This window comes from Mustela nivalis (assembly GCF_964662115.1).
Source record: "Mustela nivalis genome assembly, chromosome: 17".
In the NCBI taxonomy this organism is placed as follows: Eukaryota; Metazoa; Chordata; class Mammalia; order Carnivora; family Mustelidae; genus Mustela; species Mustela nivalis.
In genome coordinates this window covers 25,492,087-25,511,314 of record NC_139036.1, presented here as the reverse complement: position 1 = coordinate 25,511,314, position 19,228 = coordinate 25,492,087, and the positions used below count along the sequence as shown (strand labels likewise).

The 19,228-nt window shown below is 42.6% G+C and overlaps 2 protein-coding genes and 1 long non-coding RNA gene across 5 annotated transcripts in view; 1 reads left to right on the top strand and 2 right to left on the bottom strand.

Moving 5' to 3' along the window:
* Window positions 1–2,024, bottom strand: part of AP2B1 (adaptor related protein complex 2 subunit beta 1) — a 127,822-nt gene extending 125,798 nt beyond the window's left edge. For 2 of the 3 annotated variants that reach the window (XM_082707326.1, XM_082707328.1), the window contains exon 1: window positions 767–2,024. The gene's annotated coding sequence lies outside the window, so the exon portion shown is untranslated. Of the gene's footprint in view, window positions 1–558 lie in introns of all 3 variants that reach the window. The other variant, XM_082707327.1, reaches the window with a different exon arrangement.
* Window positions 2,025–7,689: 5,665 nt separating this feature from the next.
* Window positions 7,690–11,745, top strand: PEX12 (peroxisomal biogenesis factor 12). The gene is made up of 3 exons (XM_082707392.1): window positions 7,690–8,444; window positions 8,757–9,310; window positions 10,138–11,745. The coding sequence occupies exons 1-3, from the start codon at window positions 8,319–8,321 to the stop codon at window positions 10,535–10,537; spliced, it is 1,080 nt and encodes a 359-aa protein (XP_082563518.1). The 5' UTR covers window positions 7,690–8,318; the 3' UTR covers window positions 10,538–11,745.
* Window positions 11,746–12,494: 749 nt separating this feature from the next.
* On the bottom strand, window positions 12,495–15,160 carry LOC309851743. The gene is made up of 2 exons (XR_014304894.1): window positions 14,699–15,160; window positions 12,495–12,606 (listed from the first exon to the last, which is right to left on the bottom strand). It is a non-coding gene; the product is annotated as an uncharacterized lncRNA (long non-coding RNA).
* Between the last annotated feature and the right edge of the window lie 4,068 nt (window positions 15,161–19,228).

The window sequence follows — 19,228 nt, the reverse complement described above, 5'->3', positions numbered from 1 at the left end:
GACTGCTCTGAAAAGAAACAGCTTAAATTAATCCTTTGGATGCAAAGAATATGGAAATAACAACACATTCCAGTTTCTTTGCCTCTGGCTTAGCCTACAGCCTTTCCCAAACGAGATCATTCCTGCTAAACCCAGAAAGAAAAAATTCGGGGCTGATTTACCCCTATTTGCTTCCCCCTCTCTCACATCGGGTCTGAAGGTTTCTCTTCCCTTCCCCCAAGTGTCAGGAATTCCTCTTCAGGCCCAGGTGGTCAAGATTCTTGGGATATATTCCTCCATTACGAGATGGGAGAGAGGAGTCGTTTCACCTCCAATTACCGGAGACAGGAGAGTGCTGCCCGCCAATGGACAAACCTGTGGGGGAATCCCTTTCGCCCTCTACTTAGCTGGTCAAGTCCCAGCCTCCGAATGAACGACGCCAAGCGGGGCATTAGGAAGGCTCTCCCGTTTGGCCTCCAGCCCATACCGGCCACACCCCTGGCCTCTGGCCCCAACCCCCGACCTCGAACATATCCCCCTTCCCGTGCCCTCCGCCCCACCAATTCCCAGCTGCCACACCCGAGAATTCCCTCGTCAGGCCGGAGTCGTGGAGTCCCTCTCTCCAACCCTCTTCCTCACAACGGTCACACCCGACGGCTCACTTCATCCTCAACGGTCACGCTCCTAGGATTTCTTCTCCCGCCCACCCCACCAGCCTCCAACTCAACCTGGGGTCCCCCTGCCATCAATGAGGGACACACCCCGAAGTTAGCCGCCTTGAACTCACCGGAGGCGAGGGCGGGGGTGGCGGCAGCAGCCAGAGAGCACGGCCCGAGCGGTGTTGTAATGGTTTCCTGCACGTCACGACTCCTTCTCCAGGTCTAAGCCACTGCGCAAAACCCACTTTGCCAGGGACAAAAATGGTGGACAGGAAACTCTGACGTCAGAGAACCTCGACGTTTACCGTCATCCCCGCGCGCGGGAGAACCAGAAAGGCGGCGATCTTTGTCCCCTTGGAAACGGACCGGTCTTTTTTGTTTTTTGTTTTTGAGCGGAAACTGGAGACTGGACCCAAGAGGAAGTTCGGGGGCTATGCAGAGGACTATATTAAACAAACTGACGTTCCCTGGATTTGTTTCCTCGCGCAGGAGTTCTCTAAAACCTCTCACATGCAAGGGATTGAAATATCGTTTCTTTTATTAAAAAAAATTTTTTTAAGGCTCAGCTGATTTCGCAGGCCAGCTCAGGACTGTGGACAATGGTGAGAATGTGACTGGGAAATCACTTAACATGTCCTTAATCTTAGTCTTTTTTTTTTTTTAAGATTTTATTTATTTATTTGACAGGCATAGATCACAAGTAGGCAGAGAGGCAGGCAGAGAGAGAGGAGGAAGCAGGCTCCCTGCTGAGCAGAGAGCCCGAAGCGGGGCTCAATCCTTGGACCTTGGGATCATGACCCGAGCTGAAGGCAGAGACTTTAACCCACTGAGCCACCCAGGCGCCCTCTTTAATCTTAGTCTTTTTTTTTTTTTTTTTTTTTAATCTTAGTCTTAAATGCGAAATGAATCCAATCATCTCTCTCTGGCTTGTGAAGTTTAAATGGGATAATGTAGGTAAAGCATCTGGCTTATAGGAGTGCTTACACAAAAATAAGTTACATTTGGAAACCAAGACTTAGAAATCTCTGTACCTCTCCCTCACTTGTGCTGTGAACCTAGAACTGCTCTAAAAAGAGTAAGATTTTAATTTTTAAAAAATGTGGAGAGCGAGAGAGCCTGGGGCAGAAGTTGAGGAAACCAAAATGCAAAGCGGACTGCAAAGTAGAAAGAAAGAAGGAAAAGCAGATGGTTATAATGTTTCAGCATGTTTTTAAGAGTTCTATGAAAGCAGGAACTATACCAGTCTGTTCACTCCTCTATCTGAGACCTAGCCCCCCTCCCCAAAATTTGTTGAATGCATAAATGTATTGAGTGGTCAACAATATCAGTTGCTATAGAGAAGAGGAGGAAGGGCTCAAGTGTCCAAGGATTTAGCAACATAAAGGTTATTTGATATCATGGTGCCTGGGTGGCTCAGACAGTTAAGCAACCAACTCTTGATTGCAGCCCTGGTCATGATAGCAAGGTTGAGATTGAGCCCCACATGGCTCTGCACGGGGCATGGAGTCTGCCTAATATTCTCTTTGCCCTCCCTCCTGCCTCAGCCCCCCTCCCTCTGAATAAATAAGTAAATAAATAAATAAATAGTCTTTGATGTCATCGCTGCAACCATCAGTAAAGATATGAAGGCAAAAGCCATGCTGCAGAAGTGTGAGGATGAATGGGAGGCAAGGACATGAAAACAGGAGTTGTAACTTCTAGCTGTAGGACACCTGGATGGCTCAGTCAGTTAAGCTTCTGCCTTTGGCTCAGGTCATGGTCCCAGAGTCTTGGGATCAAGTCCCACTTCCAGCCCTCTGCTCAACTGGAAACCTGCTTCTCCCTGCTTTGCCCTCTGCCTGCCACTCCCTGTGCTTGTGCTCGCTCTCTGTCAAACAAACAAATAAATAAAAAATCTTTTAAAAATATGGCTGCAAAGAGTATATAGGATATTTAGGAGAGAAAATAGCAAAGATTTTTTTTAAGTTTTTTTTTAAGTTTTTAAAGTCATATATTTTCTTTATACTATACTTTCTTTACACTATACTACTTTTCTTTATACTATACTATCATGAACCATGAGTTCAATGATTGTTCCTACCCATAAGACTCCTAAAGCTCTATTTCTAACCTTGACTTATTCCTAACTTCACCACCAAATGCTAACCACACTGATGGAAAAATCTGTATTTATTATGGCCCACCCAAATTAAATAAATCATGAGATGAGGGAGGAGGGTGCTGAAAAACCTGGTTCCAGTTAAAACTCCCAGAAATCAGAGGAGGATTTTGTAAAGAAGATCCCACCAGAAAAATATTTATTAAAGGACTTTGATTCATGTCCTTCTCCTATTCAAAAACTTTTAGCAGATCCTCAATGCCTAGTAAATCCAAACCTATCCTTCCCTCAGTTTCTCCCATCTCTATGCTCTTTAGTTTTCTCATCTGTAAAATAGGGGAAATAGTAATATTCTATCATAATATTATTATAAGGACAAAGGGAATTGATATATGTAAAGCACTTAGAAGTACGACTGCACACAGTATGACTATGCAGCATTTGCTACAGTTGTGTTTATCACAATAAATTACACTAAATTGATCAAGCCAGAAACCTGGAGAGTCATTCTTGATTTCTCTCTCCCTTAATGGTCACATCCAAACCATCTCCGAGCTGTCAATCCACCTTCAAAATAACCCTTTTCTTTTTTTAAAATATTTTATTTATTTATTTATTTATTTATTTGCCAGACAGAGAGAGAGAGAACACAAGCAGGTAGAGCTGCAGGCAGAGGCAGAGAGAGAAGCAGGCTCCCCACTGAGCAAGGAGCCCGATGCGGGACTTGATTCCAGGACCCCGGGACCATGACCTAAGCCGAAGGCAGTGGCTTAACCAACTGAGCCACCCAGGCGCCCCTCAAAATAAACCTTTAATTCATCCAATCCCCTTTATTTCACCTCATTAATCTAAACCACCACCTAGTGCCTGGGCTACCAGAAACCTCTACTTTCCTCCCAACCATTATCCATACAGCAGCCAAGTTATTTAACTTATTCTCAAGTGTGCAACAAACATTTTTAAGAAGTGCACACATAATAAATGGAAACTTTGGAAGAATTTTCACAACGTAAACATAATCACATAAACATTACAGGATCATCTTAAAAATACAAACCTCATGATTCTGGTGTATAAATCCTTCAAGGAATTCCAATTGCACTTGAATTAAAATCTAGTCTCCTTCCCATGGCCAGAGTCCTTGCACGGTTTGACCCCTACCTCTAACATTTTATGCCTTTCAGTTACTCTGCATTTCCTCTTTTGCTATCGCAGCCCTCACATATGCCACACTCTTTCCCATCCTAGGGTCTTCACAAATACCGCCCCTCCTGACTCATAATCAACAACCCATCCCCATGGTTGGCTCATAATTTGGTCTAATTGTCATCCCCGAAAAGCACTGTTTCCCCAATCTAAAAGGCTCTGCCCTCCTAGCCCACACTGCCACACCATCCCAGCACTTATTCCATTTATAAATTATGTGTGTTTATTTACTTATTATCTCCCTTTTCAACTAGAGTATAAATTCCATATCTGTTTTTACTATTTCATACCCAGCACCTAGCATAATGCCTGACACATTACTCGGTATTTATTAAACAGATGAATATCCACAGGCAAAGAACTAAAAGTACCATTTAAGACCTTCCGTAATCCACCTAAGTGTATGCTCAACATACTCTGTTATTCCTTTCTGTAGCTCTACAGTTAAACTAAACAATTTGTTCCACCTACATACTCCCTACTGCTCCCTTAGCCTGGAAAGCCCTACCACTACCATGACTTGCCCCAAATGTACTCATTTTTTGAGATCCACCTAATTTACAGAATTTTCTCAGTGGTATCTGTTATGGTACAAGGTACAGAAGGTACCAGGTTACATCACTGTATTAGAAAGCAACTGGCAAAGAGAAGCTGAAATAAAATATAAGGATAGAAATGTTTTTCGCTTTGGTTACATAGGCCAACATAGGGCTTCTATTTAAGCTAGCTTGTAGTGCCTTATTTCTCCCAGCTGATAGTTATCTCTTCCTCCAAACTCACATCAGACTAACCTATCTGATGGCTCTTAATACTGCTTTATATATATATATAATACCTCTTAATATATGTATAAATATATATAATGTTATTTTATTATATAATAAAAATCTATATATAAAATATATATAATGCCTCTTAATACTTAAGTATACTTTTTATGTGTCTTATCTATTAAAACATAAACCTGAGAGTGTGATCTATGCTGAGGTGGTTACTATTTGTTGGCTGCAATAATTGGTATTAATTGGGGGCACCTGGGTGGCTGTCAGTTAAGTAAGTATTCAACTCTTGATTTTAGCTCAGGTCACGATCTCGGGGTGGTAAGATGCAGCCCCGCATGGGGCTCTGTGCTCAGTGAGAAGTCGGCTTGCGATTCTTTTTCCCTCCCCCACCCCCAGCTCGCACACTCTCTAAAATAAATGAAATAAATTTTTTTAAAAATTGGCATTGGTTATTTTTTTACTGCTTCTCTTTTTTCTCTTGCAATAATTTCAATTTACTTTTGGGTCATCCTCAAAAGACTATTAATCAAGATGTCTTGCCTTTTCCCCCCGCCCTAAGATTTGTTTACTTTAGAGAGAGTGAGCAAGTGTGCGGGGCAGGGGTGGGGAGGCAGAGAATCTTAAGCAGACTCTACAATGAGCACGGAACTGGGTACCAACCGATCTTACAACCCTGAGATCATGACCTGAGCTGAAACCAAGAATCAGACACCTAACTGGCTGAGCCAGCAGGAACTCCAGTCTTGCCCTCTTCTAAGAGTGAAACAGAGTGGAGAGGAAATCTGAACCAAGGTAGGGCAATAGCCATTTGAATCATAAGTACAGTGACAGAAAGTTGTTGAAGCTTTTTCATGCAACAACACTGCTTGGGTGAGACTACTAATTCTTGCTGGAGACATCCAATACAACTGTAGTTCCTGTCCTTTTTAGAGATGGCTTTCCTCATTTTGTTAACTACTCCATACATTCCCAAACATTTAAAAAATATTAGCTTGCTTCTTCTGCTTGTAAACAAAGAACCCTAATTGATAAAAACGTTTAATTTCCCACTTGTAGTTGATGCTAAGTCTCAACTTCGTTCTTTTGTAGTAGCTACTATTTGTAACCCTGAAACTAATAATACATTATATGTGAATTTAAAAAATCCTCACAACCCTATGATACATTATGGGTACATTATGATTTCCACTTTATAGATGAGATTGAGACCCAGAGAGGTTATGTCAGTGCCTAAGGTATCAGCCACAGTAAGTGGGGGCTGAACCAGAATCGAACTTACGTAGTGAAAACTGAAGTCTGGCCTCATATTTTATGACTCTGCGTTGCCTGAATCTTCCTCTTCATCCTTAGCAGGGTCAGTCTGCCAATGCTTGAGGTCTCCAGTGATGGGGGAACTTAATCTGGTGTCAGCCCCACCTCTCCTTTCCTACCTTGGTTGTGCCACTCCCAGCCCCTCTGCCACACTGACCTGTGTGAAGTTCTTTGAAATAGAACTTCACTGTGTCCTTTCCCTATCTGTCCCTCTTTATGGCGCTGCTTTCTGTCTGAAATGTCCAGCCACATTGGCTGGAAAATGCACTTCAAAATCTGATGTATTCCATGGACTCTAAAACATCACTGATTTTCAAGATGCACCTTTATTTTATGTTCACTTGAGAAAGAAAAATTCTACCAGCTAAACTTTGACATAATGCCTTCTTATCACTTGGAATTTTATTGTTAATGAAAGAAGCTCATTAGATGACGTTTATCGTTTACTACTCGCGCCCCTAGAAAAACATAACAGAAATAAATTGGGTAAGTTAGTCCTTTAAAAAAAAAGCTATTGTTAAAACACCTAATACTTGTCAGGTGCTTTATACAGATACAGTATCTCTAGTCCTTGAATTTCTGTAAGGCAAAAGTCTTCCATCAACGTGATTGTCGCTGGCAGGTTATTTGGTAGAGTAAAAAACACGTTTAGAACTGTAAGATTAACTTGCAAGACTTTATTGAAACAATTAAACCCAAACCTTCTTTTTGAGGGTTCTCATTATGCAAACCAATGATCTTTACGCCGTAAGTTCCTGTTAGGCCGTGAATACCTTCTATTCCTAACCACTTAGCATAGAAGTGGGGAGGAGCTGGAGAGAAAGAGGAATGGTTGAACTTTAACTCACTGAAACTCAATAAACCCGTATACGCAACTCAAACGAAGCAAAGTTGCACACGATGTAAAAGCATTTTGCAAACCCTAAGGTAAATTACGTTAATTCTGCAATACAAACAGTGAAAAGTACCATCTGCCAAGCGTCCCCAGTTCATTCTAGCTAGAAGACACCAGGATCCCTCCGTCTTAACACGTATTCATCCCCCCGTGACACATCCAAACGTGTACGGCAGCAGGAACCATTTTCATCGAGTGTGCAAGTGCCTAGTTACGCTTGAACACAACTACACCTAGGAGACTGTTAATCTACCAGCTGGAATGGAAAGTAAGAGTTCCCAGTTCCAACGGACTGCAGGAGCCTTTTTCATCCTATCATCTTTTTCATAACTAGCAACAAAGCTAAAGCCTTCTATCGCCAGCTGCGTCGCTCCAAATCCTTCCCGGAAGGGGGCAGAATATAAATTACCTACCGCCCCCGCCGCGCGCACAGAGACCTTCGGTACGTCCATATTCCCTTTTGTTCCCCCACCCCTAACTAAATCGCCCAAGGGAACAGAGTCCTCAGCAGCAGGCCCGAACTCTTGGCTCCCGGCGCCAGGTGTCCCCGCAGCGCCCCGAACATCTTGCGGAAAAGACCTCTGCGGGGGGAGATTCAGAGCTGTGGTTTCCCACGGAGAATGCGAAACAAAATCAGCTTCAAAAATAAATAAATAAATACCACAAACGGACAGAGAATTCCACTCTAACCCCCAAGTGAATTCTTTAATTTCAGCGGAAGCGGAAGTCTTGGAGGGAATCATAGAGTTTGCTGCTTCCGGTTCCCGGGCCACGTTCCGAGCTAGAGCGCCTCTCTACCGTCGGTCGTCCCAATCGCCGGCCCCTTCTATTTCCGGGTGCGGCTTCTGTCCGAGCGGAGGCCTGTCTTCAAACGTGGCGTCTTGGGTCCCTAGGGCCTCGCCGGGGGTCCGCGCACAAGGACCCGCGCGGGCACTTTGCGGCTAACAACTGGAGCCAGCCCTCGCGTACCGGGTCCGCACTGGCACCTCTAACCCTTCAGAGCTGGCTGGCTTTTAAGCCCTCGCGATTGAGAGCCCTTGATTCGCAGCCTCCAGGAGAGCACCCCTTCGGCTATACCTGTATCCCATAGGCATGCTTTGCCCTGTGAGGTGCAGCATTTGACAAGTCACCCCTACCCCCACGTTACCACTTCCACCTCAATCTCTGCCACGTCTGCCTTAATTTCGTTCTTAACCTCCTTGATTTGAGACCCCTCCCCCTCTCTGCCTCCAGAAGAGGTCTCCCCCCGCACCCCCAGTTCTGTAAAAGTTTTGGGTCTCTTGCAGAAAGATTGCCTTTAAGACTGAGCACCCGTTTGATAACCAAAACAAGTTCATGCTTGCTAAAGAGTTTGTGGGCAAAGCGAAACTCAGTGCACATAAGAAACTATGGCTGAGCACGGGGCTCACATCACAACTGCTTCTGTGGTGGATGACCAGCCATCCATCTTTGAGGTGGTAGCACAGGACAGTTTAATGACAGCAGTGAGACCTGCTCTTCAGCATGTGGTCAAGGTAAGATATTGATTCTCTGAAAGGTTTTAGGGACGACTGGGTGAAAACCAAACAGTTTACTTGGTTGTCTAGGTTTTGAAATTGCCAATTAGCATGTAATTCATATCCTGTAGTTTAATGGTTCTTGAGTCCCTGTTATGTGTAGAGCCCTGTACTGAACACCTAGCACTTCAGAAAGGATAGGGAAGATCCCCAAAAGAAGTAACTTGTTTAAGCCCAAAGTATCAGAATTTAGAGGGAAATAAGGAAATGTGAATACAACACATAGTAGTTGTGAAATGGAATGAAATTCATTTATTAATTTACTTTTAGGTTCTCGCAGAATCAAATCCTGCCCACTATGGCTTCTTTTGGAGGTGGTTTGATGAAATCTTCGCCCTGCTAGATCTTCTGCTCCAGCAGCATTATCTGTCTAAAACAAGTGCCTCATTTTCTGAAAATTTTTATGGCTTAAAGCGCATTGTAATGGGGGACACATACAAGCCTGAGAGACTGGCCAGTGCTGGTCTCCCGAAGCGGCAGCTGTGGAAGTCAATTCTGTTCCTGGTTCTTCTTCCCTACCTGAAAGTGAAGCTGGAGAAGCTTGTTTCTAGCCTGAGGGAAGAGGATGAATATTCTATCCACCCCCCTTCTTCCCGCTGGAAACAGTTTTATAGAGCCTTCCTGGCAGCCTACCCATTTGTTAACATGGCATGGGAAGGCTGGTTTTTTGTACAACAACTTCGATACATCCTGGGAAAGGCTCAGCATCACTCCCCGTTGCTGAAGCTGGCTGGAGTTCGGCTAGGTCGACTTACAGTTCAAGATATACAAGCTCTGGAGCACAAAGCAGCTGAAGCCAGCATAATGCAGCAACCAGCCAGGAGGTAAGGCTTTAACATTTCCCCAAACCTTTCACTAAGAAATTCTAAAATTTTAACCTAATTTTATGAAACTCACCTTCCTCAGTCCACTTTGTGGTATTTCATAAATCAGAGAAAAATTCTTGTGTCCATACAAGAGTTGCCCTCCCAGTAACCTTCCTCATCACACTAGCTACATTTTTATGAATGCTTGCTGTGTGCCAGGCCCTGTGCTTGCTGTTTGCTTCATGTACATTATCTCAATCCTCCTGACAACTTAATGAAATAAATTCATTACCTCATTTAAGACCTAAGGAAACTAAGACCTAATAGCCAACTACCTTGCCAAGGCCACATAGCTAGAAGGTGGCAGAACTGAGATTCAAGCCAGATCAACAATTCTCAAGACTGTGCTCTTAACCACAATGCCACTGTTTCTAGTTAGTATTTATGTTCTCCTACAACTTCAAATATACAGTCCTCGATATTGCTAAGTTATTTTTGTTAAGTGAGTTGTTTCTTTTTCTTGATATACTATCTTATACACACACACACACACATCTATATAACCAATGTCTTACCAATTTCTTTCTAAAAACAAAAAAACAAAACCCTAGTCATTAAATACAAAATTTAGTTCCTATACTCCCCCAAACACTGGAGGTCAGAAAAAGGAAATAATTTCGAATGGATAGTAGAGGAGATGGTGCCAATCTAGCAACTACTCAAAATCCAAACTGAATCAGTGATTCTGATGAAAAGTACAAGAGGTATATTTATATTAGTCATTCTGTGATCAAACCTAAGTAAACAGTTTCTCCTTTTGCCTCTTTGTTCTATTCTTCTACCAGTGTTGGTGAGAAGATAAAGTCAGCTCTGAAGAAAGCCTTGGGAGGTGCGGCCTTATCCCTCTCTACTGGCCTTTCTGTGGGAGTATTCTTTCTGCAGTTCCTTGAGTGGTGGTACTCATCTGAAAATCAAGAAACTATCAAATCACTGACTGCTCTGCCTACTCCACCACCTCCTTTACACCTAGACTACAATTCTGATTCTCCTCTGTTACCTAAAATGAAGACTGTGTGCCCCCTGTGTCGCAAAACCCGGGTAAATGATACTGTTCTTGCCACCTCTGGCTATGTGTTTTGTTATCGCTGTGTATTTAATTATGTGAGGAGTCACCAAGCTTGTCCCATAACAGGTTATCCAACAGAAGTACAACATCTAATTAAACTGTATTCCCCTGAAAACTGAAAGGGATTAGCATTTTATTTCACAACAAAATTATTGCACCATAAGGCTGAGAAACTGATTTTCAGTTTCAGTACATAGCATTGTTTGAATTGTATGAAAACTGATTTTCAGTTTGAGTACACAGTATTGTTTGATTCTTCTCATCCTCAATTCATAATTACATGAACTTGACACAACTAGAGTTGACCCCTGAATGACATGTGTGTTAATGATGCCAACATGACCCCCCCAAGTAGAAAATTAATGTATAACTTTGACTCCCCCAAAATGTAACTACTAATAGCCTACTATTGACCGGAAGCCTTACTGCTAAAAGAAACAATTAACACATTCTGTATATTAGATGTATTACATATTGTATACTTGCAGTAAAGTAAGATAAAGAAAATACTTAAATCATAACAGAAATACATTTATACTGTGAAAAATCCACATATAAGTGGACCCACACAATTCAAATCTGTGTTCAAAGGTCAACTTATGGATTTCTTTAAAAGGATATATCCATTGATCTAAACTTTTAACCAGCTCTCTAGACTCCTACTTAAGAGTTTAGCAAGCTAGCTAGAATAATAGAATCAGGATTGACAGGGGACGTGAAGGTCAGTGTAGAGGAAATGGATGAAAGAGGATAGTACAGAAGCTTTTCCTTAAAGAACAAGAGGTATAAAATCTCAGGAGAAACCCAAGATAGACCTCATAAAGTGGGTGATAGGGAAGCAGAAGCAGGCCTTTTCTTGAGAAATGAAAGCATTTATCCACCCTGAGAAAAAGATTTTATCAGTTTGCAAACAATGTGAAATGTTGACCTGCTCTTCACAGAAATACTTGAAAACACTTGAGAAAAACAAAGCACCTTCCATATACTGTGACCCACTTTAAGTAGCATATGCTACAGTGTAATCAAGTAAGATTCCTTTATGAGCCATACATATCTTTTCTTGGGGAACCAGTTAAAGAAAAATAGGGGTTGAGCATATACACAGAGCTGTCTAAAGATTTCAGTGTGATGAAAGCAAAATGAATAAGCAATCAAGAGATGACGTAACATACTGATTTAACTATAATTATGCAAAAGAACCTTTTAATAAGCTCTTTCTTCTTGCTGTTAAGAGTTTGCTAAATGGGCACGAGTTACTCTGGCTATTACTAAGTTTCTATGAAACGCTTAAGTAAATTTTAAAAATAAATGTTTTTGGCAAAGAGTCGTTCCAAGTAGTCATAATTATTTGGAAACTTAAAGCTTACTTGAGGTGGGGACGCCTGGGTGGCTCAGTCGCTTAAGTGGCCTCCAACTCTTGGTTTTGGTTCAGATCATGATCTTAGGATATTGAGATCAAGCCACACAGTGGGCCCTGCAGCTCAGCATGGAGTCAGTTTGGGATTCTCTCTCCCTCTCCCTTTGCCCCCTCCCCGGCTTACCTTACATGTGTGCCTGCACATGCGTTCTCCCTCTCTCGCTCTCAAATAAATAAATATTAAAATTACTCCAGGTATTTAAAGTACATTTTTCATTCAGACCACCTGTGACTTTGAAGTATTTTTGTATTGACATTTTGCTTTTTTTTTGCTAATCCAATACTTGGGAGAAAAAACCTCTACTTCAACAGCAAGAATTCAGCTTGTGTGAAATACCCTGTATGAGAGATACCATAGAAACACTTGAGTTATGTAGTAAAATTCATGCCACTGAGTTTTTGGGTTGGTGAAAATATACGGGTAGAAGAACGATGAAAATAATATAAGCATCTCTGCTGAGGTAAATGTTTTCTAATATTTTGATTCATTTAGCAATTCAAAGCACATTTTCTGATAGCATGAAGTTGATCAAATTAAATTTTGAAATGGAATAACCTATGAATTTGAAAATATTAACATTTTTCTGTATCATAAGAAGAATGTAATGGATATTTGTTAAAGTTCTTGTTAAATTGCAAGGTTTTACCAAAACAAACACCATAGCTAATTAAACATTTTTAATAAGTAATAAATCAGTAAGAAAACTGAACCAGATTCAGGATTGAAAATAATGTAGTCCTCCACGAAGATATCAAAGCCAGATTCTCAACCTAAGAAGGAAAAGATGAAAGTATCAGCAATCCAAAAGAGTATCCAAGAAACACTCTTATACATAATAAAATCAGTATCCAAATAGAAAAGAACATTCCAGTGTGGAAAAACCACAACCAGAATCAGCTCAGAGAGAAGATTAAAGAATCATACCCTGGTCAGAGCCAGCACTGAGGCAATGGCAATACCAGGTCAGACTATACTTCACTCATCATCGCATCATTGTATTTCACATCCTTAAATACCTAAGAGCAGCCCATTCTTTTTTTCGATTCCAAGAAGACTTAGGTTAACCTATGAAAAAATAAAGGCTTATATATAGTTAAGTTTCAATCAACCATGGGCTTTTAATAAATATTTTCCACTATGCTTGCTTTACAGACTGCTGTACAAAAAAATGCAAACTTGAGGAAGTTTTCGTTTTGAGGAGCTTTTTTGTTTTTGAAATATAGGCATGGAGAAGCATTTTTGGTTCAAAAACTTTTTTTTTTTTTAATGAGTCCAAATACCATGCATGATAAAATTCCAGAGACATCTGTGAAGGGATTTACAGTCTAATTCTAAAGCAAAAACTTTAGGAAAGATCTTCGACTAAATTCCATTATAAAGTAGCCTTCTGTTCATTTAATGTAAAAATATGATTTACAATTCTGCTGCCAACAAAAATAAAAAGTATAGTCAAAGTTTTTATATTGAAATCTTCTATCTTAAGAATGCTAAACCCCGAGAGACTATGTTTTGCCAAAGGTCTACAGCAAATTAACTAACAGTAGAGCTGAAAGAGAACAAAGGTCTGATTATCAGATTTCTATTTTTTCACTACCAACTAATCTGAGGTTTAATGTCAACTTTCTTCAGGCCACGGGCAAGATAAAAGAAGCAATGCAGGGGCTCCTTGGTGGCTAAGTCAGTGGATCGTGGGACTCTTGATCTTAGAATTGTGAGTTTGAGTCCCACATTGGGTGTGGCGATTACTTAAAATCTTAAAAAGAAAAAAAAAAAAGCAATGCAAAGTCTAGGTAATTCACAACCTGAATAATCAATTTCTGAATAAGGCGGCTGACTGCATTTCATTTATTCTAAATGACACCTGCTGGTGGTACGCTATCACCGACATGGTAAAGTACTCGGATCACCATGTCACCCTCCCCATCCTACCGTAGGGAAGTTACCATTCTGGAGACAGCGCATGCTTCCTTCAGCCATCTATAAATGTCAATAGATTGAGGGGCACCTGGGTGGCTCAGTGGGTTAAAGCCTCTACCTTCTGCTCTGGTTCTGATCCCAGGATACTGGGATCGAGCCCAGCATCAGGGCTCTCTGCTCAGCAGGGAGCCTGCTTCCCTTCCTCTCTCTCTGCCTACTTGTGATCTCTGTCTGTCAAATAAATAAATTTTTTTTTTTAAAAATGTCAATAGATTGATACTCCTTAGTTTAAAACTGGCAGCTGTTGGTCTGTGTTGGCCATTCAGCAACTAAACTCCATTAAAAGAGAAATTAACAAAGCGCCTGTTTTACAGGGTTTCTGCTTGAGCCTTTAGCTCATCAGCCTCTACAGGTGAAGTACATGTTAAAAATGAGGAAAGCAGAGGCTGAGAGAACTTTGTCTACAAGCATGCAACTTGGGAGCAGAGCTCCAAGTGAGCTCCCACCATACCCAGCCAGCACACGTCCCTAATTCTCTTCCTCAGCCCACTTTGCTCCATCTGGAGTGCCTCCCTCAGCCCCTGCAATCTGGAGAACGCCTAATTACAGTTTCACCTTCTCAGTAAAGTGGTCTCCAACCCTCAGCCATCCTCTCTTCTGCCTCCACAGCACTTCTCCCACCACAGCACGCATCCCATCACTTACTCACCCAGGCACTTCCCCCACATCCCGTCTATCCCACCAGCCCCCTGACAGAGTTCCCAAAGAACCAGGGCAGCGTCTTACCGGCCTTTGCATCCATTACACTCAGAACGGTGTCTGGTACGTAGGACGAGGGTCAATAAATGAACAAACGTTAAACAATTCAGTCACTTGGCAACCTCCACCAAAACCTTAAGCTCCTCGATTATAAAAGCATCAGCCCAAAATATAAAGCCAACTTACCTCCAACATTGCAGGTGGGTAAGGAACATACCTCAAGCATCCCTAAGCCCTCCCTCCCCTAGCTTCTACCTCAAAGCTGTCTCCACGATGCCTGGCGCAGAACAACGAGTGCTTACATACAGTGGACCCTCGACCAAACAATGAAAATAAAGTCCAACGTTCCCAACTTCTGCAAAGACTGAGAGGAACCGTCCTTGCGGGGAAATGCGAGAAAGGCCGAAGCCAGGGCTCAAACCAAAGTCCCAGTCAGGAGTCCGCAACCCGCTTTCTGAACGCCTCAAGCTCCTACGCCCTATCTCGGGAGGCCTAGCAGAGACTAAGAGCAGCCGACCCTCGGCCTTTCGGTGGCCGGCTAAACCCAGTCCCGGTCCCGCTTCCCGCTTCTCGCCGGATTCAGCCTCGCGGCCCCGCGGGCGTCCCCTAGCCCAGTAAAGCCCTCGCAGCGCAACCAATCCTACGGCCGCCAGTGGGTCACGTGGGGGTAGCCAATCGGAAAGCGAGGTGACCACCTGGGGGGGGCGGAGCGGGCCGAAAGGCGGAAGCGCCTTCTGACAGGCTCTTCCGTGTGGGTTGTTCGATTGCAAGCTAACGCGTTTCTACGGTCTGAATGGTTCCTACCTTCCTCCCAACTCCCGCCTTTGGACAGTGGGACGTGCCTTGATTCCCAACTGCAAAGGGCATCTGAGAGAATTGTGCCTTGGCTTTCCGGGAAAAATGACCGATTCGGATAGTGATCAGCAGGAATTACTGCGCATGTCCGATTCCCGCGGGAGGGCTAGGGTTTGGGGGTGGGCAGTGGAGGGATAAGTGCCTTTCGTTTGCGGAACACTGGCTGGCCGGGCGCGTGGACGCTTCCTCAATAAGTTGGAGGTGCCCCAAGAAAAGTGCAGCCAAAAATCGAAGAAATGCGCAGGGAAGACTTCCTGGGAAAGGTGGCATTTGATCTGAGTCTTGAAAGTTGGATAGATTTTTAAAAATCAAGAGATTCTGGAAGAAGGGATAATTTAACGCCTGAATTAAGTGAGAAAGCTTGGGGAACTTAAGTTTAGGTAAAGTCGAAAAAGTATAGTGTTTCAAAAAATTCGGTGAGTTAGAAACACCAGGAAGAAACTTGACAATGTATATGTCCTCTAGCATCAAAGACAACAAAAACCCAAAAATGCCTGGGGCACAACCCAGATATTTTGGGATTGGAGCCCAGGGAATTGTATATTTAAGAGGTGCCCCATGGAGGATTCTCATTCACACCGAAGTTTGAGGACCACTATTAGTGCTAAAGAAAAGGGGCGGTAGGAGATTGAGCTGACAAATCAAGACTTTGTCAAGGATGGTGGCTTGCTGGCTATGCAGATTACTCTGGAGGTAGTGGGAGGTTTGAAGATTTCAAAGTCAGAGGAGATGGGTGATCAGAGCTTACTTAAGAAAACTATATGCACCTGTGTTTTTAAATCCATCAAAGGAAGGGGCACCTGGGTGGCTCAGTCCTTAAGCATCTTCCTTCAGCTCAGGTCATGGTCCCAGGGTTCTGGAATCAAGGCTGGCATCCCATCTGTCTCCCTGCTCTGCAGGAAGCCTTCTTCTCCCTCTCCCACTCCCCTTGCTTATGTTCCCTCTCTCGCTGTGTCTCTCTCTGTCAGATAAATAAACAAAATCTCATTATCGCTTCTTGGCCTTTTGGCTAAGATCAAGTGTAAAATCTTAAAAAAAAAAAAAAAAGATCAAAGGAAGGCAAAGTGAAAGAAGGGGAGCTATTGCAAGTGATCGCAATGGTCTAAGTGAGAGCTAACAGCCTAAATTAGGATTGTGGCAGTAGGAATGGAGAGGTGGCCTATGAAAGGCAGGTGAGGAATGTGATGAGTGTCAGGGATGGGTAGAAAGTGTCAACGTAAATAAAGAGGAAAACTGAGGCAAGCTTAAAATTGTCAAAAAGATGAGTTTATTCAGCAATAGAGGAGTTGCCATTCAATACATGCAAACTGTAGGAAACAACAGTGAGTTTCTTGAGGGTTTGGGGTTGACTATATATATGGGCAGGGAATGTAAGGAGAGCTCAGAGACTGTTAAAATAAAAAACAAAGGGAGACCAGCTTTGAAAATTCACCAAGCAGACAAAACCAGTCCAGTCATACAAACAAAACTCAATCCAGCTTCTTTTGCAAGACCATTCCCACCTGGGTCATTTTTTGTTCAGACCTCTGGAAACCATGAGCAAAACTTTCTAAGGCTGATATGAGACAACCCCTGACCAACTCCCTATCATTGAAGAAAATTCCAATGTCAGCTTTCCATAAGCCACAAATCAATGGGAAATGATTCTCTCAGTCCTTAAGTTTTATTTTCCTACAGGCACATGTGTGAGATTCTTCATTTTATATCCTCCAGTTCCATTTTCAGATGACAATTCCTTCATAAAGAACATGAAGAAATAAAAGGGAAGGGGCGCCTGGGTGGCTCAGTGGGTTAAGGCCTCTGCCTTCGGCTCAGGTCATGATCTCAGGGTCCTGAGATCGAGCCCCGCATCGGGCTCTCCGCTCAGCAGGGAGCCTGCTTCCCTTCCTCTCTCTCTGCCTGCCTCTCTGCCTACTTGTGATCTCTCTCTGTCAAATAAATAAATAAAATCTTAAAAAAAAAAAAAAAGAAAGAAAGAAATAAAAGGGAAGAATGAAGAAAAATGGAGTGTCTTCTGTACCAGACCTGTTGAGGATTTCCATTGTACTTTAGGGACATGGGAGGTTAGACAATGAAGATAATGGGTCTTTCTTTGCATGTGCTATTTTTCTCCCTGGTTTCCCCTTCCTTCCCCATTTCTCCCTCTCAGCCTGGTACATTCTTATTTGCAGGTTGCAGCCCACATGCCACCTCATTTATGAAATCTTATTCTCAAGAGCATAGTTATTGTCACTCCTCAGAACACCCAGAGCACACTGTTCATCCGTTGTTAGCTCTCCAGCATGGTGCTAGGGTATAGTGGCCATACATTTGCGGCTGTTCAAAGAGTTGAATGAGCACATAGAGAACACACAGCAGAGTGCTCACCTGATGTTATTATATATGTCATATTGCAATGAATTCATACATGTTTTCCTTGTCTAGACTGTGAGCAGGACATGTGTCTCATTCTGGCCAAGAGTAACGCTGCATGGCAGTGCTGGTAAATGAGATTTGGAATTAGATCGACAGAGTTTCAAATCCCAGCTCTGTTACTTACTAGATTTATGGCCTTGAGCTTTAGTTCCCGGAATTCAGTTTCTTCATTTATAAGATGGTGAAAAGAATGCATGTCTTACAAGTTGCTATGAGGACAATTTGAGACAATCAAAATTGCATAGCTGGCCCAAAGAAGGCAGTCACTAGATGCCAGTTTTTATTGTGACATGTAGCATAGCACCACATACAGAACACGGTAAATGCTTCATAATTTCTTTTCAAATAAAAATGGACATGGTACTGCAGGCACGATGCTAAGCTCTTTAAGTACATCATCTCATCTCATTCTCACAAGAATTGTACAAAGAAAGCACTATTATGATCTCCAATTTGCACAGAAGGCATCTGACGCTTAGATTTACATAACCAATGTCTCACAAAGCTACTGAATGCTAGAATAAGGATTTTAATATCTTTGGTGCTCAAAAACAAAACAAATAAAAAACAAACAAACAGGGGCACCTGGGTGGCTCAGTGGGTTAAGCCTCTGCCTTTGGCTCAGCTCATGATCTCAGGGTCATGGGATTGAGCCCTGCATCGGGCTCTCTGCTCAGCAGGGAGACTGCTTCCCCCTCTCTCTCTTTGCCTGCCTCTCTGTCTACTTGTGATCTCTCTCTGTGTGTCAAATAAATAAATAAAAACCTTAAAAAAAACACACACACACAACTAACCGAATGAGAAAATGAAGGTTGGGGGACTTACACAGAGTCAGGTAGTGGTGAGGGAGAGCCAGCACTGTTCCTCTTGCTCACTGGGCTCTCCATAGTCTTGGAACCATCTCTGTGAATGAACTGAGAATATATGGAGGCTGATATTTGGCAGTTTGTGTCTAGTATGTGCAAGGGCTGTAGCCTAACTACTCCTGTTGATAAACTGAAGTTCTTAGTGAATAAACACACCTTAAATAAACTGGAGGCTCTAGTGTTGAGCCGATTGGCAACAGCACGGCCAGATCATTTTCCTAAGAGCCAAGAAAAAGCATTGTCCAAGCTACTGATTTCAAATTGTTTTGTATCATGGACCTTTGCGTTGAGCTTATCAGAGTCAGGATATGAGATCCTCTCTGGCCTGATAACCTAACCATTCATATCCAGGGGGGTTAAGTAGGGAAATTCAAAGAAGGAAGAGAAATTTCCTCTGCTCATCATTCACATTATCCCTCTTTCTCCCAATTTGCACTGAAAAAGGAGGAGGAGGAACTGAAGGAGGTGAAGGAAGAAAAAGGGAGGAAGAGGAGGAAACAATCCAGTTCCTAGTTTCCTGCCCAAATAATGTTCTTTTTCTTTACTGGTAAAAAAAAAAGGGAGATGTTTAGGTAGATTT